The 27,490-nt window shown below is 43.1% G+C and overlaps 2 protein-coding genes and 1 long non-coding RNA gene across 6 annotated transcripts; 2 read left to right on the top strand and 1 right to left on the bottom strand.

Moving 5' to 3' along the window:
- The first annotated feature begins 3,012 nt into the window (after window positions 1–3,012).
- AMMECR1L (AMMECR1 like) lies at window positions 3,013–18,493 on the top strand. 3 transcript variants are annotated; one of them, XM_068953969.1, is made up of 7 exons: window positions 3,013–3,151; window positions 5,289–5,733; window positions 11,048–11,158; window positions 11,691–11,805; window positions 12,571–12,661; window positions 13,627–13,723; window positions 14,982–18,493. In XM_068953969.1, the coding sequence occupies exons 2-7, from the start codon at window positions 5,327–5,329 to the stop codon at window positions 15,091–15,093; spliced, it is 933 nt and encodes a 310-aa protein (XP_068810070.1). In that variant the 5' UTR covers window positions 3,013–3,151; window positions 5,289–5,326; the 3' UTR covers window positions 15,094–18,493. The 3 variants fall into 3 exon arrangements, with proteins under 3 accessions (XP_068810070.1, XP_068810068.1, XP_068810071.1); XM_068953967.1 differs by having other exon boundaries at window positions 11,691–11,859; XM_068953970.1 differs by lacking the exon at window positions 13,627–13,723 and having other exon boundaries at window positions 11,691–11,859.
- LOC104140747 (uncharacterized) lies at window positions 14,560–22,948 on the bottom strand. Of its 2 annotated transcripts, XR_693363.2 has the most exons (3): window positions 22,710–22,938; window positions 17,478–17,582; window positions 14,560–15,855 (listed from the first exon to the last, which is right to left on the bottom strand). It is a non-coding gene; the product is annotated as an uncharacterized lncRNA (long non-coding RNA). The 2 variants fall into 2 exon arrangements; XR_011142774.1 differs by having other exon boundaries at window positions 14,560–17,582; window positions 22,710–22,948.
- Window positions 22,945–26,667, top strand: POLR2D (RNA polymerase II subunit D). Its single transcript, XM_068953971.1, has 4 exons — window positions 22,945–23,078; window positions 24,622–24,802; window positions 25,180–25,275; window positions 26,053–26,667. Exons 1-4 carry the CDS (start codon window positions 23,006–23,008, stop codon window positions 26,129–26,131), a joined length of 429 nt encoding a protein of 142 aa, XP_068810072.1. The 5' UTR covers window positions 22,945–23,005; the 3' UTR covers window positions 26,132–26,667.
- Window positions 26,668–27,490: the final 823 nt, after the last annotated feature.

Here is a 27,490-nt window from a genome sequence, read left to right as displayed (position 1 = left end):
CAGAGCAGTTTTGTATACCTTTATACTGGTGAAGCAGTCAATGTGTAAACTCAAAAATAAATCAAAGCCTTGAAAGAAGTGTTTTAGGGAGAAGCGCGATGTAGGAAAGTAGTCAGCCTCTTGCTGCAGAAAGAAAGACAACTTAACTCATGTTTTAATCCATCTTGTAGCTTTAGGAACTCCCCCCTCCCATATGCATTTTACCTTGAATTTTCATAAAGGTGGCCCAATCAGTTTTCATATTAGTTCTATTTTTACTCTTTTAAATAACAACCTACTAATTGTAAAATACGATTCAGGTAATGATATTGTAATTTTGATAATAGGAAACAGGTTATGATATACAAGCTGTTAATTTCTGTGGCTGGAGGAAAGGAAACACAAAAAATCACTAAAATTTTTTTCAAGCCCAGGGCGGTGGGCGGTATATACATATGTATATTGAAATGCAAGAGACTCCAGGGCAATGCAGACTAAAATGCAAGAGGTAAGACACTGAAAGGTGAGAATCAAATTCACTGTTGTTTATCACCTTGTTTTTCTTACGCTTCAGGAATGCTATGGAACATGCACAGCCTGGTCAAGTATTGTTTTAGACTGTAATGTTAATAGAGCAGTGACATTGCTAACGATGACCTTGAGTCCCAGTTTCATAGACAGGCTACAAGTACTTGATTCACTGTCAAGTGAATCTTCATTCACACTTATCAAGTTGCCTCTTACAGAGTTCAGAAGTGTGTTTTTCCCTGTTGGCAAAGGGCTTTTGGATGAAATCCTAGGCTTATTAACTGTAAATGGTGTATGGTTTTTTTTGGGAGGTGAAGGATTCTTTCAAGTACTGCAGGTGCACTTATTTTGCTCATAAAGTATTATAATACTTTAAGTCAAAAAATTGCTCTTAATCCTTTTTTCTAGGATATTCTCATCCAATTCGTCTAAGTAAGATTTCTGTAGTAACCCTGATTACAATTTTACAGAAGCTGGTATTCAAGCGTATCATCTTGTACACTGAAGGGATCATAAGCAAAGTCGTCATGGAATAGCAATGATTTCAGTGTCCTCCTCGTGCTGAGAACACGTAGTTTCTATTCAGTAGCAATGAGAAGAATCCAGTTAAGTTTTAGAGAATTTCTTCCTAATTGTTTGCTTTTTGCCTCTTACGCTCTTTGTCAGAGCCATAAATTAATTCCATTATGCAGTTCCCAAAAGCTGCTACCAGCTTATACTAGCAGGGGTCTTTGTCCTTCAGAGAATGTGCACTCCGAGTTTGAATATGTAGAATGCTTAGAGTTGAATTAATAAAAATAGGTGAAGAAAAGATTTTGTTCAGTGTTTTATCACTGTTCTCGGAGCATCTCAATGCTCCCCTTATAAGCTAGAGGAAAAGTGAAATGAATGAAGTAAAGCTGACTTGTAAAAAGGAACGTCGTGAAGGAAGGAATTAGCCATCTTCATACACAGTTCTTCTACCCTACTCTTTATCTGTACTTATTTGCAACTTGTTTGCTTTGATGTTGTAGCTTTTCCTCTGGGCATTACCTCTTTATAAATCACCAGAAAGTATATTGAGCATGTGACTTACCTAATTCATGTGGGTTGTATGTTAATGTCCAAAAATGAAATAAGGGTTCTGGCTTGATGATGCTGAAGGCCATTGTCTCTACTCGCTTTAGAGCGATGCACGCTGCTGCTCTTGTGAATGAAGAGTGAGGGCAGAGAAAGAAGGGAGAAGTTATTTAGGCAGCAGTGGAAAACAGTAGCAGTCCGCTTTGCAACAGCGTTCCTCAGTCACAACTGTGCTACCTCTGCTGGAAACACCACCCCTCCCTCGCGCAGACTGAGCACCTTGCCTTCTGCAGCAATCCTCATCGCAGAGACTGACCAGTCAGAAGTGCCAGAGCTGCTGCTTTGAAAGCGTACGCAGACCCTTTATTTTTACAAAAAGTCCTAGAGCCGTTCATGGTAGAACTACACGCGTGCTATATTTTTAACACGTGGAACGGGTGGAAGGAAAGATTTAGGAGCCCTTTTGAGAAGGGCTTCCACCAGGGACGAGGAGAAGCCGCTCTTGTCACAGCTGCTTTAAATTAAAAAAAAAAAAAACAACAGAAATTGTCATTTTTCAAACTTCCTCGTGCTCTTGCTGTGCCGCGCTGGTTGCGGCATGCTGGCGCTCCTGCCAGAAGCTGAGACACCGACGCGTTTCGAGTCCGAGGGAGCGGTAATTTCACTCCACTCCCGACCTTCCCACGGGCTGTCGTCCCGCCGGGGAGCGCCGACCCCTCGGCCGCCGGCCCTTGACAGACACAAAATGGAGGCGGGGCGGCCCCGGCCGTTGGCGGCGCGCGTTGCCGCCGTTGGCACCGACCACAGCCGACCGACCCCGGGGGGGAGCGGTGCGGCTGGGAGGGGCTCCCCGCGCCGAGCCGCCGAATGGATGCGTCCGAGCGCGCGCCTCCCCCCTCCCTTGGGGTGACGTTGCAGCGTGCTAGCCAATAGGAGAGCGGAACCGCCCCCCCCGCCGGTGAGGGTGTCCCCCCCCGCCTTCCCTCCCTCGGGGGGGGGGATCACAGCGCAGCTGGGGGGGGAGCACCCCGCCCCGCCTCTCCCCGCCCCCGAGACTGTTTGTCCTCGCACGTGCGCCGCGTCACGTGACAGGGAGGGGGCCACTCCCCCCTCACGGCGCGCGCCGTCCGACCCGGAGCGGAAGTCCGCAGCATCTATGGTTTCGGGGGAGGGAAGACTGTCCTCCCTTCTCTATGGTCGAAGGGGTGGGGGCTAGCTCCGCGGGGCCGATGGGAGGCTGGCGGACCGCGCACATTTTTCCCTCATTACCTCACGCTCAGGGAGGAGGCTGCCGGGATAGCGGCGGACCTTCCCTCGGCCGCGCTCCAGTCCGCCAGCTCCCCGCGCTGCCCGGCGGCTCGGCGAAACCCGGCGCCCGGCCTGGCTGCGGCGGGCGCTCCCTTCCCGTCCCGCCCGCCGGGCCCGCTTCTCCGCAGAGCCCCCGCCTCGGCCCATGGCTCCATGAGGCGCGAGAAAGCGGCGGCGGCGGCGGCGGCGGGGAAGCAGCAGCAGCGGCGGCGGCGGCGGCGGCTGGGCTGAGGCGCAGCAGGGAGAAGCCGCGTCCGGCCCCGGGCGGGGACAGAAGGTGGGGGAGGGGGGCGGCGGGGGGAGGAGCGGGGCGGCCCGCGGCGGGCGCGAAGGGGTTAACGGGGCCCCTTCCCCCCCCCCCCCCGCGCCGCCCTCCGGCGCCCCCTGACGGCGGCGGGGCCGGTGCCCGCTGCGGGCCTGGGCGGCGGCGCCCCTGTGAGGGGAGGGGAGGGGAGGGGAGGGGAGGGGGGGGGGGTGGTTTCCCGCCGCCTCCGTCCGTAGCGGCCGGGCTGCTGCTCGGCGGGGCGCCCGCTGCCGGCCCCTCGCCGCGGAGGGTGAGCGCCGAGGCGGCGGCGGAGGGCGGGGGGTGGTGGGGGTCCCTTTGCCCGCTCTGTCAGGGCGCTGCTGCCGCCGAGGCTGCGAGGGGCAGGAGACCTGTAGAAGATCCTTTCCCCGCCTCTTCCCCCCCCCACACACCCCCCAAGTCTTCAGTTTGAAATGCAAATTTAGGATTTGCAAAAAGAAAAAACGCGTAAATGACTCTTTTTCCGAAGTGGAGATAGCCCGTAGGGGCAACTTGGAAAGGCTCATCTGTCTCAGCAGCTGTCACTGAAGCGTTATAGCATAACTTTTAATAAGCACTGGAAAATGGCATGTCTACTTTGTCAAAGTTATCCCCCCCCCTTTTTTTTTGTGTTATGAACATAGCGATCTGAGAGAAATGGGTCATGTCCATTGTGTCTCGCTAACGGTTCCTTATGCTGATTATCTCTCTAAAACCTTGAGCTTAAACGCCCTAAGTGCAAGCGTTTGGTTTGGAGAGACATCATCTCCTACGTGTCTCATACCGGTTCTGCTTCAGCTCAGGATCGTATGAACTTAACAGCGGCTAAAGAAACTTCATGGATAAAGTTTAGATAGTTGGCCCGTGCAGAGAAGGAAGGAGGTGTCGTGACAAGAATTTCTGCCCGTACATTCCCCGCTACCACCCCGTTCTGCGTATGTGTTCTCAGTTCACCCCTCAGTTACGTATCTGGAAGAGGTGGAGGGATGATGTAGTGGTTAAAGTAGTGGCCTGGCACTCTGGAGGCCTGAACTTGGCGTCCAGTTCTTTGTGGTGCTCTGCACGAGGGACACGTCTGCTCTTTTAGCCCCGTTTGGCAGACAGGGATCTGTTCTTCCTTCCCTTTGTGTGTTTAGTGCCATCATCACCATGCCATCTCTACCTGCCTACGCAGGCTCCTACCATTGACTTGTGGTCCTTACCTATTTTATATATGTATGTTTTTTTCCCAACTGCGTAGACTTTCCTCCCTGTCGTGGTTCCACCCTCTTCTGTGATGTCTGAGCTACCGTTCTTTCCTTCTTCGCAAGCGTTCTGTTTGTTTTCTCCTCTCTGCCATTGCCGCTTCCCTCTGCTCAGGCTGTGCTCGGTCTTCGGCTCTTTCTCTTCCGGGTATCCTGACTGTACGCTCGAGTTGTCTGCTCGTGGACGCCGTTGACTTTTATCTTGGAAAGTAAATGCAGGTTCTGGTTCTTGGGGCTGCTGTGTTTGGGTCTGGGAAACGGTCTGTTGTTTAGAAAATGCTGGTTCAGTGTTTGTGGCTTCTCTTTGTGTCTTGGTCAGGCTAGAGCTAAATCAAGAGAAGCACACCTGGGAGTCCAAACCAGACGGTGCGATGCAGAGTTGTTGTTGCCCTTCCATTGAGAAGGAGGAAGGGACGTGCTTTTGTGGTGGTTAAATGGTAGATTGTTTGCCATTGGTGCACAGACGTTCACCAAGGGGGAACGGCTAATCCAGACAAGTAGTGAAGGGGATATAGCTATAGTCCAAAGTCTCCCCGCTCCCCTTCTCCCCCAATTTCACTTCCTTTATGGGAAGACTGCCTTCTACCTTTTTTGATGAGCTGCCTGGTTTTTTTAAGTGTTCAGTAAACCTTACCTTTGTAAGTATGATTTCATGGCACGTATATATTTTTTCTGTGTAAAAACTCCCACTCTGTTTGCTGAATTGGTCTTAGTTCTGTGCTTAGCTGTGAGTTGCAGGGGTTTTCTCCCCCCCCCCTTTTTTTTTTTTTTTTTGGTAAAGACAAACCCTTCTGACCCTTTAGCAAAAGCAAGGAAATAACTGTTGATTTTTCACCTGGCGTAACTCTTCTGTGTATTGCTTCCCCCCACCCCGCTCTTCCTGACAGGGTTCTGCAGTGCTCCAGGCAGCGAGTTTTGAATCAGGATGGGAAAAAGACGCTGTGTTCCTCCACTTGAGCCCAAGCTGGCAGCTGGCTGTTGTGGGGTAAAGAAACCCAAATTGTCTGGGAGTGGAACCCACAGTCATGGGAATCAGGCCACAACTGTACCGGGCTCCAGTTCAGGTCCTCTTCAGAACCACCAGCATACAGACGGGAATAATGGAAGGGAAAATGTATCTGACTTGACTTTGGGCCCAGGAAATTCCCCAATTACTCGAATGAATCCCACTTCAGGAGCTCTGAGCCCACTTACCCGGCCCAATGGAACTGCCAACAGTACCAAGAACCTGGTGGTGACAGCGGAGATGTGCTGCTACTGCTTTGATGTACTCTACTGTCATCTCTACGGTTTCCCTCAGCCACGACTTCCTCGATTTACCAATGACCCCTAGTGAGTAAATCCATGTGTGGGAGGAAAGCTGAGGAACCAGCACCTAGAGCTATGATTTGGTGGGGGAGGGAGAAGGGTTTTCTCTGGGGAACAGGAAAACTGGTACGCAGGGGGGAAGCGGGGCATTCTGCTGCTTGCTTGGTCTGTCAGAAACAAAAAGGGACACTGTAAAGTGGATGAAAGAGTAAAGATATTCTGTTGCATTTGTTGGTGGAGATGCGTGGAGCTTTGAAGAGCGGTGGTTAAATGGAGAGCAGGCTTAGCTCTACAGAAAGAGAGCTAGGCTAATATACAAGGAAGGATGGTGCTTCTTCGGCTCCTTGTCTGGTGTGCTGCATGACACAGTGCATATGGTATCGAGGAGCGCAAACCCCCTTTGCAATGCTGCTCTGTTAAAGTTGGCTCCCTTTTTTTTAATCAAGATTTCTCACTCTGGAAGAAACCAACTGTGCTACGCCTGTCATAAAATTGTACTAAAAGAGTGAGTGAAACTGAAATTAGAAAGCTTTCAGAAAAGAGTAAAATAATGTAACTAGTTTGAAGGGGGATCAACTTCTAATGCCAGGCACTAAATTTGTAGAGGGTCAAGAGAAGAGACTTCCTTCTGCTAGCAGCATGGACTGGAATAGATTAAGAAGTTGAGAGAAGTTCATGGCTGACCCTGAAACAAATGCTGAGCTGGTGAGAACTGGACAATGACGCTCCCAAGGGTGTTCAGTAGTCCAAGTTAATGGGCTTAGCAGGGAGGGAAACCAAAAATTTGCCAGCTGTGAAACTGAAAATGTGGCTGTATGGGGAGAAGCGGAGAGTAAACATTCAATGACAGTATCAAGGTTAAGAACAAAGGAGGTTTGTACGAGAGAAAGCCAGGAGATGGATTTGTGAGATGTTACTTGGGCAGCCCACTTTGAGATTTAGCTAACGCTTCTCTGAGGGTTGAACGTGTAGGTGTGCAAATGGTAACGTTAAAACATTGAGTGGGGAAGAATCGTATGGAGAAGATCAATGACAGATAGACCGTCTGACCCTCCTTGAGGGGCCAGCTCCAGGGCAATAAATAAAATAATAAGAAGTTGTTAACATCTTTAGGTCAATGATTTTTAAATTGATGCAAAGGGACAATGGCTAAACAGGTCAAGGATGTATTCTGTATATTGAATGTCTCCCCCACCTTATCGGCTGTTGGTGTGGAATCAGCCAGATGTGGGTTGTGCATCCATGCAGCCGTCATCCTAGCAAGGTTATGGACGCACGTTCTGAATGCTGCTGTGGACTAAGATGTTTAATATTGTAAATACAAGCGAATGGAGAAACACTCTAGACTAGAATATAGCATAGGTCTAGGCACTCCCCAGACCTAAATGTTTCTCTGCTGATGTTTTTCATCCCTGATCTAATTAGGCTCCTTTTAGAAAAGGATACATTAGTCTGTGTGTTATTTTCCTGCTTGAAACACAAAGCAATTTTTGTTCTATTCTTAAATCAGTAAGGGATGTAATTTTACATTGCTTCAATATTTTGGCCTTAAAGGACGTTTCTCGCTGGCTTTTGTTATTTCTGTTAACCAGTTTCAGAAAAAGATGTGCTTTCAGGAATCTCAACTGTTTAAATTTTATGCCCGGATTTAAAAAGTTAAAAAGCCTTCATTGAGTGTTTCGGTGCCGATGATTTAAGTCTCTTAGATCAGCACTCCATAACAAAACCAACTCTTCTTTTTTACTTCTTCCCCTCCATGCAGATGTCAGCATGTTTTTTCTTGAGTTTCAGCATTTATGCTGTTGCTTCTAGCAAATAGTTGTATGTACTCCAGGGAAAAGCAACGGTATGGCTTTCTTGTAGAGCAGTGCACAGGGATGGTACTGTCACATTTGAGACAGTAATGTAGCAAACTTCAAGCCAAACGTTATCAAATAGAAGAGAAAGCAAAGTGAAAGTACATAAATAATTTGCATTGTTGTTCTTTGTAACATGGTTAATGTCACTGAGAGCTATTGGAACAAAGCAAAGGTATATACCAGAAATAGCCAAACTCTCTGGACAGACAGAAGAGAGATGGATGGAGGGGGCAGAAAGAGGCACAGGTTTGTCCCACCTGTTTCTCAGATAGAGATCTTTTAAGTTTGTGCCGAACCTTAAAGTAAACGTGGATGTAGTAGTGAAGGTCAGGATCCTGCATAAACAGTATAATAACATAAACATAAGAGTTCAGTGCTATGACTTGAAAGCCATAGGGAATTCCAGGTACCGGCTTGACGGGATACGCACATGGACAACAATTTTGATGGGAATTAAGGAGCTGATAGATACTTACAGAGTAGGGGAGCTTTTATTTATGTTAGTGATGGCGTTCAGAAATCAACATAGAGAAGGTGGCATTGCAGGACTCAGGTTTAGGTTTGAGTTAACTTGCTAAAAGAAAAAAAATCCCTTTGCCATTCAGGTTACTGAAAAAATATCAGTTTTGTTCCTCAGTGGCATACCAATAGTTAGTTACTTTTTCCACTTTGGTATTTCAGTCTTTGATTCATTTATTTATTTATTTATTTATTTATTTAAACAAACTGGTACTAATACTATGCTATACAAGTTTCTAGTTGCCGTGCAGAACAAGCATTACTCGCATCATTAAATCTATACCTTAAGTAACAGGTTTTCCCCTCGTACAGGCTGGATTCTGATTTGAACAAGCTATATTTTGTTACTTTAAAATTCCCTTTATAGTTACAATTGGAAAAGCTAGTTTTTATGAAAATCTATCCCAAGCTCAACAAACTCTCATTGAAGACGCCTAAGTAGGATATTGTGGCTGGGGGAGAAATGGTTGCTACAACTCACTTCAGATATGACTGAAAAGTATAGGTAAGTCATGTTGGATGAATATGCATAAAAGATTACTGTGACTTTTTTTCAATACATCTGGGAAATATACTTTTCAGGGAGGGGCTATGGAACAAATAGCTATTATGTGAGCTGCACCTGCGATTTGCCAAGTGCATTTATTCCTCAGATACAGAAAGAAACATATTTTCTACAATGAGAAACTTTATAATACTGAAATTTTATATACCTCTACAAATTATATACTTTTTTTTATGCCTTGGTTGTTATGGCCATAATGAAAAATTATTAAAAATGTGCTATCTTTGAAAATATGACAGTCTCCTGAATGTAATTATCCTGTCCTTTCTGGTAATATCTCTTCTATTATAGATGCATAAAGCTGTGTCACAGCTCAATGGAAACTTTTTTTTTTTTTTTTGGAGGGGAAAGAGGTGAATTGAATACGTGAACCTGTAATTTGAATCCAAGAAGAGAAGGAACGGACTTAGATTTGTATTCTGTCAGTGGTGCTTTTCATTCTCTCCCTTCCTTTTTCTATTTGGGATGAATGTCACATGGGCTAAGTAATGGTTCCAAAACTTTAATTAGATTAAGCTGAATTTCCACTGGGCTTGTGACAATACTGTTTCTCATAAATGTCCTTTGTAAGTTTAGTATTTTTTTCTGGTAAGCTCTTGAGTCTCTCTTATGCTTTGTTTCTGTCTTCTATTTCAACACATGGTAGCTAGATGATAATATAGAGGAATGATACCCTGAAAGTGCCTTGAAGGGTTGTTGGAGAACTAGAACAGTAAATCCTCTGTCTTCTTGGTCAGCCAACCATAAGGTGGCTGATGGTTGTGGAAGAATGTTTCCACTTCCTCTGTGGGCAAAGTTCTTCACAAAGTCACCTGAGGGCTATTTGCTTGTTTGAGTAGTACTTCTGCCAGTACCACTGTTGGTGACTAGATCATGAATAAAGGTTTTATCCTGTGATCTGATATTTTAATTCCATTGCTGCTATGGGGAGCATCACTGGGCATTGCTTTGTCACTACAGTTTAAACAGTGTTCTTACTGCTTAAACATAAGAAGCTGTGTGGTCTGTATTTGAGAAATCATCCCCTCTTCATGTTATTTTTGTTGCCTGACCAGAATCTGTTAGTATTTTTGGTAATGTTCACTGCAACAAAAATAAATTGCCTACAAGAGCTTGAAGAATTTGAAGAAAGTAATTTTCTGTGCTCTGATATAGAATCAGTCCTTCTGTCTTCGTATTCTACAACTCTTGGCAGTGTTTGTTTAATTTCAGAAAATGCTTTTCTTAAGACTGTTTTGTATCTTTATCTTTTAAAGGTCAATTAGAAATCCATAGACTCATGTTTAGAATCACTACCGGCCAGCTTCATGAGGTTTGACAACCTTCATTTGTGCTGGGATTAGAAACTACCACTTATTGTATTCAGTACTGTCATCTGAAAAAATAAGATCAGCTACGCTGCTTTTATAATTAGATCAGCATCATCGGTTGCCTTGCACAGTTTTCCAAATGTTCAGACGTTCTTGTAAATCTGTAACCATCAGTGTCCTTTCATTACTGTTTCTCTCTACAACTGTTTGCAGTTTCACTCACTTTTGTGGAAGTGAACGTATTACACTTGATAATCACAGTTTTCTTTACCTATTTACCTATTCATAGAACTCTTCTGAATGCTGTTTTGTCTTAATTGTGGCTTTGGGCTTATCAGATTGAAGTGAGCCTGCTGATTTTTCATATTTAAGAACCTACTGTTATGTCTGTAAATTCATGGTAGTAGTGGGGGAAGATGCAAATCTCTGTGGGATGTTTTAGTGGGAACAGCATAGTGATTTGGATGTCTGTTCAACAGGAGAGAATTTGTGCAAATATAAATCAAATCAAAGGTAAGCAAAAGGAGACATGAACACAGACTGTGTCAGCTGAAGGGGTGGACCTGAAAGTCGGATCCTCATGGAAATAACTCGGGGAAAAAAAATAGGTTTGCTTGTTATCTGTTAGAAAAAAAAATCTTTTATCACAAACCTGAATTATGGTTGCTTTGTAGAATGCTTGGGGATCTTAGGTTCAAAGGCACTACTATAAATAACTAAACTTATTTGCTTCACCTATATTAATTTCAGTATGGGTTGTCATGTAAAGTAGTGGATGCTACTAAGTGAGACCATTACTCAAAGGTAATCTATGGGGGTTAGATAACTGTATTACTCATCAGAAAACAGCTCAGACTCTGTCCAGGAAGGTTTTGGAGAGAAAGGAATATGATGAAAAGGTTGGGGGAGGTTGTTTTTTGCATTGGGGGGGGAGGGGGGGATATTATTGTTAGATTGCAGGTGAGAAAAATTCATCCTAGGGTTTATTAGAGAGGAGTAGAGAAAGCAAGTGCCTGCACGCTTGCTCCCCTTAGCCAGGACGTTCTTCTAGAGGCTAGAGTATTTCTCTCTTTTTGCCTTTCCAGTCCGCTCTTTGTGACGTGGAAGACGGGGCGAGACAAGCGGCTTCGTGGCTGCATCGGGACCTTTTCAGCCATGAATCTTCACTCAGGACTCAGGGAATACACATTAACCAGGTAACTATGTTGAAAAGGAAATAAATCCGAAATCAGTTGAATTTGCTGAAGATGTATAAGGATTCAAGTTTGGGAGATGTTATTGGATTGACGTAGATTCAATTTAATGTGGTTCACAATAAAATAAACCTGAGAATCATGTGGTAGTTAGGGTGAAGTAATATATCAGGATTTAGTGGAACAGCTTTGCAGCAGGTGAATTTTGATTGACTTTTAAAGCTAATGTCAAATCTGTCTTGCATACTAATAGTTTTGATATCTTGCATAGCACATAATCTCTCTCCCACTGCATTTAGTGGAGGACAGCGTAAGGAAGTTTGCTCTAGTGTTTGCATATTACAGTTCATTAGATTGTGAATAGATGCAAACCACTTTCTCTGCAGTAACAGAGATAAAAATGTTTCACAGAGGCATAATCAAAACTGAATTAACCACCGTAATCTCTGAAAGGCCCAAATGTAGGGCATAACTGAGCGTCTGACGTTTTGATGTGGTGTTTGCTGTTAGGCGATATATCTTCTGTTCCCTTTAGTGCACTTAAGGACAGCCGATTCCCCCCCCTGACCCGCGAGGAGCTGCCCAAACTCTTCTGCTCTGTCTCCCTCCTCACTAACTTTGAGGATGCCAATGACTACCTGGACTGGGAGGTGAGAACAGGTGCATTTGGAACTCTGCATCAGTCTCGTTCCGTGCGGGTTCGGGTTAGTACATGGTAATGTGTCTCCTTCGTTACAGGGGTGTGTGGGTGTTGTAACTGGGAATCCCAGAAACGGGAGTGGGAAACTGGAAGGGAGGAGGATGATGGGCTTACGGTTTGGTTTTGTTTGGGTGGGGATGTGAGTGGGAGTAAAGGGGAAACAAATGTTTTATGGATTTGGCCCAGCAGGAGATAGGTCTAGATACGTATGTAAGTAGAAGCCTGGGAACTATTCTGGTGCTGTGAATAGAAACCAGGAATCAAAGAAGTACTTAAGACCTAAGGTGTGGATGAGTTTTAGCACATTGTACATGAAAATGTGTTTAGTTTAAGGAGGATTAAATAGACTCTGTGGTTGGGCTAGTTAGGGCATGACTCTCGTGTAGAGATTCCTGTCTTTCTGGGCCAGGGTAAGAGATGGAAAACTCTCCTGTCAGAAGTTTGTACCTGACTGACTTCAGGAGAAATGGCAGGGTGACTGGTTGGGCTGGTCTGGGAAAGGAGGCAGAGGTCCTTTACACTGCTGTTAGGAGAGCTGCTCATTAGGCCTGCCTGGCAAGGACAGAGAGGGGAGAAAAATGTCCTTTAGCGAGGCAAAAGCTATAGCCAAGCTGGCCAGTGAGACAGAGATACCGCAGTGTTGTGATAATAACAATCAATCACGGACTCAGTCCTAGCAAACAGCTCTTATTTGGCTATTCATTTCCATCTATAGGTTGGGATCCATGGGATCAGAATAGAGTTCATCAATGAGAAAGGTGTCAAACGCACAGCCACGTATTTACCTGAGGTTGCTAAGGAACAAGGTGGGTTTGAGATGGCAACCAAACATATCAGTGCATTGTGTCACCGAACTGGGTAACTTAAATCTATGGATTTTGGATTTGGATCGCAGTGCTCTCCTTATAGTAATGCTATGGAGCCACCAGGCTTAATCTGGATAACTGACACCTGATACAGCTGCTGTTGGGCTTTCGCCTGGCCTTTCTCTCATCCCACATCCATGCACAGTTGTATTTTAGTGTAAACATGTTCTAGGGCTTAAGAAACAGAGGATCTCAAAGTATGGGCCTTCCAGCTTCATTCAGCATTGCATCTTTCCTCTTCTGTGTTTCTCCCACCAACTAGGATAACTGCAGGCTGCACAGCACCAACAGGAGAGTCCCTTTCCTCCTCATTCTTGCTAAAGTAGCATCCTCCAGATGAGGGCAGGAAACAGGGCCCCTCTGGAGCACGCTTCCCACTCAAATTAGTAGTGGCCACCATAGTAACTGCTCAAAATATTGCCTCCTTTCCTCCACCTAGCAGAGTGGAGTTGTCGCATCCTCCTGGCTCTGGGGCAAAAGACTAAGGTAGGAATTTTAACTCTGATCTCTCACATAGCAGTGCACTGTGCTATCGCTAGAGCATCAGGCTGATCCCAGTTTGTCTTTGTAAAGAGCCGAGTGTTGTTTTATTTTAAGGTTTAGAGATCTAAACTTGAGTGGCACACGGTAAAACAGTTTGGGGTGCCTGCAACAGAAGCAAGGTGCAGACCTTGATCAGAAGAGAGGTCGTATGGTAAATGTTCCAATAGGAGTTAAAAGGGGTTGATATGTGCAGATAGTATGCATGCATAAGGCTATGTGCGTCCAGTTCACCTTTGGTATTTATAAAGCTCAAAGTTTTCTGGTTTTGTAGTTTGCTTTTCTAGAGGCCTTTTGTGTGTCTGTTTTCTTTTCCAAACATCATTTTTATATTGAAAATTTCCCTTGCTTTTATTTTTCAACAGACTGGGATCAGATCCAGACCATAGACTCCTTACTCAGGAAAGGTGGCTTTAAGGCTCCCATTACCAATGATTTTAGGAAAACAATTAAACTTACCAGGTTAGCCAATGTTTCAGTCTTTTTACATTTTTATTTCGTAGTGATTTATGCATAATGTAAGTTATTTCTGTTTGGCATAAGTCGTTACAATTATTTCAGATGAGAGATGTAGGCTGAAAGGCAACATTGTCAATGTCATGTAAGATAAATAACGTATATGGATGAAGTGTGATGTGTTCAGTCCACACAGGATCGAAGTGAGCATTTTTCTAAGAGAAGTGTCGCCGGTTTTTAATATAATCTGTTTTATAATATAATCAGCCACATGAAAGATCCAAAGAAACAGAACCTTTGAAAGTTGACAAGGTTGATTCTTCTGTATCTATACAATGGACTTCCTGTTCTCATTCTGTTGCTCTGTGTAAGCTGTAGCTAGGTGGAGGTGACAGCTCTCTTGAAACCCAACCCCTCTCAAAGTTGGCTGATTTTCAGAATTTGCTTGTTTTTCCATACACCCAGCAGTCCTACTGGTTCAGCTCCCTTTATGTTAATAAAAAGTGGAATGTTCTGCTTTTGTCTAGAAACACCATAACTTATGAGGTTGCTCCTCACCTCTGGAGAAATGAGGTGGAAATGCAGGGTTTTTTTAAACAGGAAAGGACAGGATGAAGATTTTTCAGTAAAACCTGGTATAACACGGGCTTAACATCAAAGTGGTTGTATGCTATGCTCTCCTGTGGGCATCTCTGGTCTCCCAAAAGGACTTTACGTTTTGCGGATTCTGACTGCACGACATGGACTAGTCACGTGCACTCTTTAGTGAACCTCCCTTTACCTGGTTCTCCATCATTTGCTTTTGCTAGCTTTTCAGATATGAAGATCACCACAAAAGTAAATAATACTGACATACTGTTTATTTTGTCTGTGAAACTTTAAGTCATCTTATTCCAGCAAACGTTTCACACCTTTTTTCACAGCAAGCAGATATAAAGAATATAGAGCGATAGTTGGCTTCCTGTGTGCCCAAACTGCCGCTTCAGGAGTCACCTTAATTATGATTGCCTTCAATAGGGCTCAACTTTTGGGACATTGAAGCACATCTAATTCAAGCTTTGAAAGATTATCTCTCCAGACTGGTTATCTATCCAGACTACTGCATGGGATGATACAAACAAAGTATTTTTTTGAAGTTAGCGAGCGCTGCTGTGTCATTATTGGCTGTGAGCTAAAAGGTGATATGGGATGAATGCTTTTATGTCTAGTCTCTTCATCTTGCATAAGCTGTTGACATTTTCTTATTCTTACGCTGTTTCCACAGGTACCGCAGTGAGAAGGTGACAATCAGTTATGCAGAATACATGGCTTCCCGTCAGCATTGTTTCCAGAATGGCACTCTTCATGCCCCTCCCCTCTACAATCATTACTCCTGACACACGGCTGCATGACCAGTCCCACCCCCCAGTTGCTGCCAACGGCTATGACATCATTGGAGCAGATGCCTCCTCTTCCTGGTCCAGTTACTTCTATTACTGCACCATTTTATGATGCTAGCTTCCGTTGCCAAGTCTGCCTTCCAGCTGACCTGGGGGGGAAGATGAGAGCATGACAGAACTTGAGGGGCCCAAGCCTTATCTCAGCCTTCCCTCCGAACGGGGGTTCAGTTGGATTGGGGCTCCGTGTCTAGGAACTGTCGTGAGGTGCAGAAGACCTCTAGGAGTGGATGTGCCACTTCAGATTGATCTGTTCTCCTGTGTTACCGACACTCTCTGGAAACTTGAGTTGTTCGTTATGGAAGCCCCCCAGATCAAGTAGGAGCATTCCCCTGGCAGCCTGGGCAACGGAGTCCAACAAAACATTTTTTAGGTTATTTTTAATTTTTTTTAACCTCTGGTATCTGTTGTGTACCAAGAGCTGATTGCAGTCCCCACACATCACAGGCGGACATTATGATATGGGGAGGGTTGGACGTCTGGATAGCACCCCATCCTCATGGACAGAAAACACTTAAAGATGTGAAAAACCTTTGGACGGTATTATAGATGAATCCATTATTTAAGTAAACCCAAGAGGGTTTTAATTTGCCGATCCCACTGTAGGTTGGATTCTCTAGAACTCCATTTGGTTCACAGTTTGCGGGGTTTTTAGACAGTGCTTTGTAACGTAGCCTGCTATGAAAGAGAATGCTGTTATGCCTGTAAGAGAGCAAAACGTTAAACGCTGTTTACGTGAAGGACAAGGTCCTTGGGTGTCCCTGCACGATCTTCTCTGTTACTGCTGTTACTACTAAGTTTTGTGTCCAAGCATTTGTAACGGAGCCTGATTGGATTAGGGATGGGGAGGGATTTGCAGGGCATTGACTGTAGTCATACAAGTGAGACTAGTGACTGAAATTTGTTTAACTTAAGCAAACAGTCTCGGGGACCTTCCTTTTTATAGGACAGCCACTTTCTCTTGTGTGACTATGGATCTTGAAAATTGTCAGTATTCCAGTTTATAGCAGGACTATGGAATAAAGCTGTGTAGTTTTGCTGGTAAGTTATTATCTTATACAGTTTAGTCATTACCACATCAAGGCAATGGGGGGGGGGGAGGGGGAAGCTGTATTACCCAAACTGTATGAAAGGCATGTGCATTGTGTATTTCTTCTCCCGTCATTGATGATTACAAGAAACACTCCCTTCTAAGAGGAAGATACCTGTTATCCAGTTGTCATTCTGGGATGTCATGGACTGTGAATTATGACATCCTCTCAATGAAGTCACTGGTTTTAGAGAATTACACTTGATTTCTTTGCAAATATCTGAAGGGTCAGCAATGATGAGGAAAGAAAATATAAATGCATAGCAGAGTAATGGCTATTTGGTTGCATATATCTTTAAAGTTTGTTTGTGTGGTAATGATGGCTTTTAAAACAGGCTAATGTTTCAGCCTGAAGTTCTGATGAGTTCTCCCCTGGCATTGCAGGGGATAGGTCGGACAGAAACCTCAAAACTGCATGTTGCTGCTCCTTCTGGTTCTAGAGAAGTGAACAGAATCCTGCAGTTTTGCTTCATGGTGGTGTCACATTCCCCTACTGCTGGGGATAGAGACGTGAGGGAAAGGAGGGGGTCCTATTCTAGATAACTGTGCAATATCGACCCAGCTTTCCTCCTGTACTGGGTCATTCTTACAAATTGCCACTTTTCCCTTGTGATGTTGTTGAAAAGCAATTGAAGATTAAGGGATTGTTTCATGATTTCCTGCTGCTGAGAATAAATCAGTCTTGTTACAAACTCGAGTGGTTTGTAATTACTCTCCCAGGTGCCGTGGAGTGATGGAGGAGGGTGGGGTCAGCTCTGGACGTACCACTCACCTTTCAGCTGTCAAACAGTATGATACATAGGGCTACACTCATTACTGTTCAAGTGTTCTATGTTAGAATTTAATTTCTAAAAGGTTTAAAAAAAAAAAAAACAGCAAAAAATGGTGCTAAAACTTCACCCCTGAGCACGCTCAGTGAGACTGGTCATGCAGGCATATAGTGCCAGGCTTTTCAACTCTATTGTTTCTTTTTCAAATGTTTGCCCTGTTCTGTGTCTTCAACAGTGTATAGTGTTTTCCTGATTTCATTTATTTGAATAGGGGATGACTTAAGGGGTGGGGTGGGGAGGGTTAGCTGTCATTTTTAAAGAACAGAATTTTAGGATCGAGTGACTTGGTTGGTTTAGGCCTGAAGTGGGCTGGATGGTTTTGGACTGGGGAGGCCTTATCCCCTCCCACTTCCATCTCCCCACTCAGTCCGTTTAAAAAAACAAAAACGCCTCTAAATATGTACCGTGTTCTTGTCGTCTTGCAGTGAGAAGAGGAGCGAGCAGATCAGAAACGCTGGTCTGCTGCTTAAGAGACAGGCCCTCTCAGCTTTAGTCCCATAAGGGTCCAGCTGTAAAATCAATTGAAAAGTGTGTCAATAGTTAACTCATCTCAGAAAAATGTATGACAGGGACAGGTGGGTCTCAGAAATAATCCCATTTCTAGATCATTACATGGCAGCTATGCCTAAGGATGAAAAGTAAGCTAGAAACAAAATGTATTTTCAGTTGTCTAAAGATGGAGGCAACCAAAATCAATGACCAGAGCAATTTAGGAATTTCTCCGTGGTTACTTGGCTGGGACAGCAGGCTAGAACTGCTCTTTCTCAAAGCAGTTCTCACCTGGTTTGCTATGGATTTAACTCATCCTTAGGAGCAAGTGCCTTATGGTCTAGAAGGGCTTATTCTCATGACAACCACAGCTGAGAAATAATCTCACTGCAATTACGAATTGTCTTTGTTTTACAGTAAATACAGGAGAATGTCTTTGATCACTGGAGTCTGTCAGTGTTGGAATGTTTCCACTGTGAGGTTCTTAAATTTTTCTTCATAATGTTAAAACAGTCAATCTTAACTGAGGCCATTTCAGTTTGGAAAGGTTTTATCGTCAAAATATCACATATCTACAATTTATAAGAACAAACATATTCTGTAAGAAAATCTAAGGGTTCATTTTAACCTTTGCACAGGATAATTTGTTTTCATAGTACATTAACATCTGCAATCTTCACTGACTATTAGTGCTGTTTTCTGTTTGTATGCTGGAACCTACATGTTCTTTTTTTTTTCTTTTTTTTTTCCCTTTGGTTAATTTATTTCCTTAAAGCAGGAGACCTCTTTTGACCTTCAGTGCAGAGATGTCAGACCAATTCTTTGTATTACACTTGGTTGCCTCCTACCTATATAATAACTTCTGAGTGTAAATAATTGAACTCTATCCTCTAATGAAGTATTGTAGAGAATAAATCATAATGGATAAAGATTATTTGTACTGTCCTCTTTATGTGGTTTCACACAGCCTTTATGGGGAATAAGACTAAATCTTTCTCATCAAGAAAGATGAAAACGTACAACATAATGTAGCCAAGCCTCTAAAATACCCTTCTGCATTCATGACCAGGGAGGTCTTCAGCATGGGATAGTAGCTGTCTGGGAGCACAAAAATAATCAGATAGGCTTGCTAGGAGAAAGCAAGTGGAGACAGCAAGAAAAAGTTTTTAAATGATCTAAATACTTTTCATTATTAATGGTTAGCGAAGTATCTTTGTATTCTGAAATACGTTCACCTGACACTAATTCCTTCCATTAGTTGTAACGATGAACAAATACATACAGCATAAACATGCTGAATTCTGTGGCACGCTAAAAATCCTGAATTTGTAAATCCATTTTAAACTGCCAATTTTGTTTTTGCTTTTTGTCTTCAGGTGTTCTTAAAAAAATAACTTCATTTCAGGAAGAAAAAAAAAACCGCCATCTTTTCAGATTTTTGCTAACTGTTTGAATGTGTGCTTTGGGACAAGAGTAATTGAATTCTGTAATAGTTGTGATGTAAGTACCTCTGGCTTAAATATATTTTCCATACGTTTTCAGGTTATTGCCCATTTCTGATCTATGGCAAGGATCCCACGTTTCCTGTTCGTGGTTCTTGGGAAGGGCAGCCATGGCTACCAATGAAGAACAGGTATATGACCAAAAAAAAGATGGGGGCGAGGATGTGACTTAAATATGCCTGGGAAACTCACTGGCTTGAGAGCAACTCCAAAAAGCGTGCAATCTACCAATTAAACTTCCCTGGAAGACTGAAGAAATGCAAGTAGGCAAAAAATCATTTTCAGTAAATATGCTTCTGGTACTAGTGAAGTAAGAAGGTAAATTCCTTAAGCAATATGAGGAGTGTGATGAGAAGGGTTCTGTGGCTAAGATGAGTTTCATGTGACTCTCATCTGAAATTCTGAAGTCAGCCATAAAACTAGCATCCACTGTTGTCAGACAAGCTACCAAGGTTGTTCTTTCAACTCTTGTCAGCTAGAACACAGTGACTTACGTGTATATTTTTATGGCATATATATATTACTTGATTTTTTCTGTTTGTTTGTTTCACATTTAAATAGTCTGGCCTAAAATTTGTCCAGCATTTTTAATCAGAGGTTCTTTTATGCACGTTGCTCACTGTGACTGTAGTAACACTCAGCAACTCACTGTGCAGATGAGTTCAAGTAGAACCAAACGTACACAAGACTGCATACTGAAAAAGTTCAATCTCTACTAAACGTAGAGCACCAGGATAATTCTCCCAAAGACATTATTCTGTTTTCACTTCTGTTTGAAATAATAAACAAGAAGAATTACTCATTTAGCACTGACTTTCTTCTAAAAACAAGTTGCAAAAGGTGAGGAGAAACTTGTGCAAGTAATCTTCGTTTGAAATATCTTGTAGGGTTTTATTCAAAACACAAAATAGAATTTTATTTTTGGACAAGGCTTATATTAAAAACTCCATAATTGTGACAGAGAAATGTCCTTCTAAAAGACAGAAATTAAAAACAAAACACTTGCATGCAATTCAATCAATTCATGTTTATGCTGATGTACGTATCTTTGCTTTGTAAGTATCGCTCTCAAACTGAGTTGTAGTACATGGAGCAGTGGGATACTATACTTTGTTCCTAAACTGTTTCTGCTACAGTTTGTGACAAGGTGAGCTTTGAATATGTTTTGATGATTGCTCTCGAAACACAAAAAGCCCAAAAGACTTTTGTTCTCATGCTCCTTAAAACAAGTATGTAACCCTATAAACTGATGATCCATACCTAGATTGTCAAACCATAATTTTTCTTTAAATATCGCTAGCCAGATTACTTTTATAATCAGATGAAGTCTGATGTAAATCATGTATTGCACAGCCAGTCAATAATATTTTATGTTTAGATGTCATACATATGTATTAAACTTACCAGATTCTGCAAGAGCCCTTTTTTACTTTGAGGTTTATTATCATTTTATTATTTGATATTAATATAACTTTATATGGCTAATATATGCTCATTCATTATAGTTTTGGATATATAATTCTAAAAGGAGTAAAAATAAATGAAGGTAAAATGCTATGAAAATGTAAACTTGAAGGTTGTACATAGATTTTTTTTTTAAATATAAATTATACTTGAAGAACACAAATTAAAAAGCATTTATCTTATGCAATAGTGGTTCTTATGGCACACATTAATCTGAGCGGGTGAAGTTATTTCCACAGGGGTTTTGAGCTATTCCTATCAAATGCTAGAGATGCTGATGACTTGATGGAAAAAAAAAATTGGGGTTTTGCTATCCTAATCTTACCATTCTGGATCTGTCAAAAAGCTTGAATTCTTAAAAAGCTAGGTTTGTTTGACACTCCACACAAATAATTACTGCTAGAAAGCTGAAAAGGTAAGATGGACTGTTAGGAAGGTAAGATTTCTTTTCCTGGTACATTTGAAAAAAAGGAAGGCTATTACAGAATACTCTCTGTGCTTAAACTGTTAATGAAACCTCCTTGTTATTAGTTCCTCCTCTATTTTATTACATTGAGATATTTAGGTAAGTGGTTTTTGTAAAGATCTGTGTTGGTGCAGTTGTTACTGTGTTTGTTTTTAAACTGTGCCAACACAGAAACTGCCATGTTGGGTCTAACTAACAATCCACTAATACCCTCTCTCCAATATATGTCAGTGCTTTTTGCCCTATAATTGTAACGGCTCTTTTGATGATAAATTAACTTGGTCAAATTGTTTTTTTGCCTCTGTTCATTTTAGGATATGACTAGTGAACATGCACAAAACTTCCTTTTTCACTCACTTTAGTCTACTGCATCTTCCTTTTCTATGCACCTTTTCTAATCCAGTTCATAAATGCTACTGAAGCAGTCATTATAAGAGAAGAAGAGGCCGCTGCGTTTTAAAAAGGGAAAAAGTCAGGCACTTTGTTATGTTTGGTCTGTTTAAGTGACTGAACAAGATTTGTGTGTTATCTGTGTTCTTGAAATGCTGCAAAAAAGATGGGGAAAAAGCAAGTTCCGTGTGTGACTCTTATTTATCTAGCTCTCCAGAACTTAACAAAACACATCCGTGATAATAAATCTTTATCTTTCATGATAGCCACTTTCGTGGTACCTTTAAACCCTTGCAAGTGTTTGGCTTTCTCTTAATTGTTCTAGTTTTCATATACTTAAGTAGAAAAATATTTGTGAAAAAGAAAAAAAAAATCATAACTTAAACCTCCACAAGCTACCTACTCTTTGGAGAATCATTAATGTTCTGAGCAGAGAGGTTATTTGAGAAGCCATTAAGATTCCAAGTTATTTTAAATGCTTCTCTCATCAGTCTGGCCTGGATTTCCTTGTTTTCTTGTAAACCTAGTTGAAATGGTTTAATTTGCCAGATGTTGCCGGAGATATTTTTATTCCATCTTCCTGAATGTCTTTCTGTTTGTACCACTTAACAAATGAGTTTTCTATCAGTTTCTCCACCATACTCCTATATCCAGGTAACAAACGTTAAAGATCTAAGATTTGGTCCCTATATATTCTTATAGCTTATGCTTAGTGTGTTCCTTCTCCCAGCACGTAGGAAGCAATTCACTTAGGCACAGATGCAAGTTCGTGAGAGCAGGAGTTGTTCTTCATTGTGAATCCCCCAACAGTCTATTTTTGCTTTTCTTTAAGGGCACAGAATGACACAGGTCTGATAAGATGATTAAGAGTCTTAGGCTGGTTAGGCACTTGCATGCGAGGTCTCCAAAGGAAAATAGTACTCTGCAAGTTTTGCTGGCAGTGTTCCCACGACGTGGGAGCTATAATGATTTTCAGCCTGCCTACGCGCTTTTAGGGGTCGACAGATTACTGCTAGATAATTCTGCAAAAGGCAACCTCCCTTCCCAAGTGTGTGTACCCTCGCTACTTATAAGGATGCTCGGTATTTATATCGATACAAGCTTAGCTCTATTAATCGCCGTGAACTAGACGGACGTTCTGGTAGGGGCAGTCAGGTTTCCTAGGCTCCCTGACGGCCTTCCGTGCCGGATGAGGCCGGGGAAGGCCTGGGCAGACAGGGGCCTGCTCTGGAGGCCGGCCCGCACCGCGGGGCAGCAAAGGTGTGAGCTTCCCGCTTATCCCCTCAGCGCCCGTCTCAGCGCGAGGGTCCTTCCTCTAGGGTTACCTGGGGGGGAAAATGAGGGCGGCGTCCCTCAGCGATGGCTCGGCAGCCTTCTCTGCTGCTTTACCTACTGTGAGGCTTAGGGCTGCAAAGTCTTGCTAGTCGCTCTGCCTTCGCAGAAACAACGCTCCGGCCCCCGGCTGCTTCGGGCCGCCGGCGCGGGCACCAACCACCGCCGCCGCCGCCGCCGCCGCCGCCGCCGGGCGGGACTCGGCACCCGCCCCGCCTCGCCGGCTCCCCCTGGCGGGGCGCCGCGCCGCGCCTTCCGGCCGCCGGCGTTTCCGCTGCCGGGTGAGGCGATGGCGGCGGGCGGCAGCGACCCGCGGGCGGCTGACGTGGAGGAGGACGCCTCGCAGCTGGTCTTCCCCAAAGGTGCGCGCCGCGGGGCGGGCGGCCTGTGCGTGCCCGCCCGCCAGGGGGGCCGGAGCCGCGCGGCCGTTGGAGCCGCGCGGCCGTTGGAGCCGCGCGGCCGTTGGAGCCGCGCGGCCGTTGGAGCCGCGCGGCCGTTGGAGCCGCGCGGCCGTTGGAGCCGCGCGGCCCCTCTGAGCGGCTGACTCCCCGTTTCCCAGCAGGGATCCCTGCGACGGGGGCTGGAGCTCGCTGATTAGCCCCAGCTCTGCTCAGCCTCCAGATTTCCCCACTTCTTGTTGCATAGCCCCAAACCAAACGTTAAGAAGCAGGGATAAATAAATATGTATTTACAGAACCTGAGGTAAAATATACATATTTGTGGGAGCTAGCATGGCTAGGATAACGTTTTTCTTATTTACGTGCCTCATTGAACATGTATGCGAGAGTAAAAGATGCTTCTCTGTTTTGGGTTGTAGTTAAAAGGTCCTTGATTTTTGGTGTGACTGTCAGTTTGTCTTTAATGTGTCTTGACGTAAAGAGATTGTTTTACTTTGGAAATCTCCTGTGTAGAGCTTGAATTGTAACTAATGATCTTTTCACAGTCTGTGTAATTTTTTTGAGAAAACTGTTCTGGAGCTGTGTTTGCTCCTCGGACATGTCCTGGAAGAGGAAAAATTGCAGATACGCTGCTTATCTGAGTTAGGAAGAAAAGGGTAGTCCTGGCGGACTTTTATTTTGTGTATTTTCCCACTAAAAGCTACATCCTACCCATGACTGGCCTGTGACATTCCCACCCTGCGCAAAAAAAAAAAAAAAAAAAAAAAGGTGCCAGTTCCTTTCTGGTCGTTTTTACCAAAAAAAAAAAAAAAAAAAGCCTTGAGAAGGCACTCTGCAATGCCATCCCCGATCCTGCTGCTTTGAACAGCTCGTATTGCTGATGGACAGCAACGTAATAAAAGATCTTACTGTTGGAATAAATATACTGATGATTATGATGATGATGAGCCAAACTAAGGAGAGCTGAGCTACTAAAAAGGGGGAAAAAATCTGTTAAGATAGGTTAAAACTTTTTTCTGTTAATACAGAATTTCAGTGGGTCAATTAGGATTTCAAGGAAATGAAACCTTTTTGAAAAATGTTCAGCAGCATCCATGTTTAATTAAGAACTGCATGGAGGCCTTCCGAGACCATAAATGCCACTTCTGATTTTTCTGCATATTCTAAATATTTTTTCCTAAAGCAAGTAATACGTTGCTTAAGTTCTACCAAGAAATGAGTGAAGAGAACACGTTGCAAAACCGTACAAATCCGGTGGTTATGGCTGTGAATGTAAAACATGCGGCCAGAAAGACAAACATCACGCAAAATGCTGTAATTTTTATCTTCATATTCATTATGAAATACAGTCCAATTATTGATGCAAAGGCCTTGCTCAATTACAGTGAAACACATTGTTCGTTTTCTTACTGTCCAAAACTAGATTTGCATACAAAACTTCTATAAATGGACATTTTCATCCATGCTTTTTCTTATTTTCTGCTGGTGTTCACTCATTCACGTGAAGAATTTGAAACTGCGGAAACTCTTCTGAATTCAGAAGTACATATGCTTCTGGAGCATCGGAAGCAACAGAATGAAAGTGCAGAAGATGAGCAGGAGCTCTCAGAAGTGTTCATGAAAACTTTGAATTACACAGCCCGCTTCAGCCGCTTCAAAAACCGTGAAACCATTGCCAGTGTTCGCAGGTGAGTGGAGGAGTTAGGATACAGGATTATACTGGGGACTTTGATACGTTATGTTGGTGCTGCTTTATGAAAGTACAGTTTAGTGGTGTTTTCTGATTTGGACTTCTATATCTTGTTTTTCTGGAGAGGCAAGAAACTCGATCTTTGTAGAGAGTTTTACTTGGTCTAAGGTCAGGCCTTCTGAGTGGCTTTGATATCAGTATTTAAATGACAGCAGATTGGAATAAATGAAAATATTTTCTGGACTACATGGAGAATAATTCTGTGGAATTGGGGTTAATGGCTGTGATATTTTTTCTATGTTCAGTTATGCCCTTTTATCTTTTTTATTTTTAATCTTACCTGTAATTTCACCACCTTGTTGTCTTTACCTACAGTTTGCTGCTCCAGAAAAAGCTCCATAAATTTGAATTAGCATGTTTGGCTAACCTGTGTCCTGAGACAGCTGAAGAAGCCAAAGCTTTGATTCCTAGGTGAGCGTTTAGATAGGCTGAAGAGACCGCCTTATAGTTTGCTGTGGTGTAAGGCTAGCTATGGACAGATACCTTCTCTTCGGTCCATCTGTGTCAATGGAACAACCAACTCGTTGTCCCCATCTGTATTCACCTCCCCGTTGATCTGTTGGAGGGGTAATCTTTTAAGTGTCCCTAATATAGTGAAGATAAATGCCGACTGGACTAAGCGTAAACAATTTTAGTGGAGGTTTTTAGCCTACCCGGATATTTTTTTATTTCCTTGAAGCGAACGACACAGTGCTCCCGTGGACTGTTCTGTGGATAATGTACAAGTCAGACAGCGACTTCTTCCATTCTCCTGTCTTGTTTTTCTAGCTTATAGCCTGAGCTACAGGAAGAAGTGAAACATTAATCTGAATTATTGTTTCCTCCCATGTAAGCTAAGATTTCATAGTCAGCTGGACTGGTTTATGAGTGTAAGGCTACATGGACTTCATTCAGAGATTTGTTTAAACCTTCACCTGCCTTGCCTTTTTGATAAAATGATTTGAAATTGTTCAGCAAAACGTTATGGAAAAGATAGCGTTTGCTAATTTAGAGAGGAGGCACGATATAGGGCTTAGAGCGATATCTGTTCAGTAATGTTACAGAGGGTGCCTCGTGGGCACCATAAAGGTGGGTAATGATGGCGTGGAGACTTACAGGAGGAAATTACAGGTGTTTGAAATTAATTTCGGGGAGGGGAAGGACTATTTCTAAAACCTTTAATGTGCCCTCATTGGTCTTATCTCGCAGCCTGGAGGGCCGATTTGAAGATGAGGAGTTACAGCAGATTCTCGACGATATTCAGACCAAACGCAGCTTCCAATATTAAGGCTAACGTTCAGCCTCTTTATCTGAACAGAAAAGTCTGAGAACTTCGGTTGTTTCTTGGCCCGCTGGACCAATCCAGCCACTCGCAGGCTGAGTAAGGGGAGTTGCGGATGAAGAGTACTCCAGCTTGGTGTCATACACAGATGCGTTCAACCTGGAAATCGGTTTAGTCCTTTTGCTTTGCTGCATGTATAATATTGGTAAAGACTCCTGTATGGTGAGAACCAGAGAACCTGAAATGTCCTTTCTCAGCGGCTCCTGTATTTGTTTCTTCCACGTCCCTCTCCCTGATTTGGGAATCTTCAACATGTTTCTGTTTTTTAGCAGAAGCGTAGATGTGGCTTCTTTTTTTGTAAACTACTAAGATAGAGAGGGAGAAAATTCTTCTGACTGACGCTGTTGGAAGGCTTAGTGATCGGAGAGTCAAGATTAATATTTATGGGTTTTTTTTAATTGTTTGAGTGAGACAGTGGATTTTCACCACTTCACTAATTTTGTATCATTGTTTAGTATAAATTAAAAGATGTTTCTAATTATGGTCCCATGTTTTGTAAATATAATTTGAGTATTCTGATTTGATTTGTGAGAACCTTCTTGAGAAAAAGATTAACTTGGAAGAAGGGAAAAAGTCTTTATGCAAAAGAGCAGCTGGGACAAAGAGGAAGACAGGTGTGTCGAGGCAGTACATTGATAAGCACAGTTTCACTTACAGGGCAGAGGGAGAGAAATGTTTCAACTCTGATGTGAAACCTGATACGATGTGCAGAAAGACTGAGCTGTTCAATCACAACTGATTGAGCTAACGCAAGTGAGGTGTGTTGCCTCAGTGAGAATAGCATTTCTTTCTGACCTTCAGTGCCACTATGTCTCCTGGAAGCCAATAAGCCAGACACGTCTCTCTAATTAACCGCAGTAATGTTAACTGGATGAGGATAACGATAGCAAAAGAGAAACAAAAAACAAAGCAAGGCAACATAATCCTTTTTTTATAAATCTCAGTGGCACCTTTTGGTGTTGGGTATGGTTTCCAGTAAGCGCTCCCAATGTAACTCATTTTAATCTGTCCTGTAAAATATTTCTGTTCAAGCAGCTTTAAGACGTTTTAATACTTAAAAAACACAGCATCTCACATCTTAATGAGAACTCATTTTTTATTCAGAACAATGAATCTCTACCTCCTCACTTCTGGGTAAAAGGAAGTAATAATTATAATTGGAAGACATTGCTGATACGTTTATAAGCTGCTCTAAGACTCTGGAGGATAAATGCAACAGGCTTAGTGATCTGAAACCGATCTCAGGCGGTTTGCATCACCCTCCACAAATAGATACATAACTATAAGCATTGAGGTTAGTTCTTG

The sequence above is a fragment of the Struthio camelus genome, chromosome 9 (assembly GCF_040807025.1).
Source record: "Struthio camelus isolate bStrCam1 chromosome 9, bStrCam1.hap1, whole genome shotgun sequence".
NCBI classification, from domain to species: domain Eukaryota; kingdom Metazoa; phylum Chordata; class Aves; order Struthioniformes; family Struthionidae; genus Struthio; species Struthio camelus.
This window is presented reverse-complemented; position numbering and strand designations above follow the sequence as displayed.

Excerpts from the sequence above, each read along its gene's own strand:
- AMMECR1L (XM_068953967.1), top strand. The coding sequence starts at position 5,327 with ATGGGAAAAAGACGCTGTGTTCCTCCACTTGAGCCCAAGCTGGCAGCT. Across the intron at positions 5,734-11,047 it reads CGATTTACCAATGACCCCTA|TCCGCTCTTTGTGACGTGGA; the intron begins GTGAGTAAATCC and ends TTGCCTTTCCAG. Across the intron at positions 11,860-12,570 it reads CTCGTTCCGTGCGGGTTCGG|GTTGGGATCCATGGGATCAG; the intron begins GTTAGTACATGG and ends TTCCATCTATAG.
- POLR2D (XM_068953971.1), top strand. The coding sequence starts at position 23,006 with ATGGCGGCGGGCGGCAGCGACCCGCGGGCGGCTGACGTGGAGGAGGAC. Across the intron at positions 24,803-25,179 it reads ACCATTGCCAGTGTTCGCAG|TTTGCTGCTCCAGAAAAAGC; the intron begins GTGAGTGGAGGA and ends CTTTACCTACAG. Across the intron at positions 25,276-26,052 it reads GCCAAAGCTTTGATTCCTAG|CCTGGAGGGCCGATTTGAAG; the intron begins GTGAGCGTTTAG and ends CTTATCTCGCAG.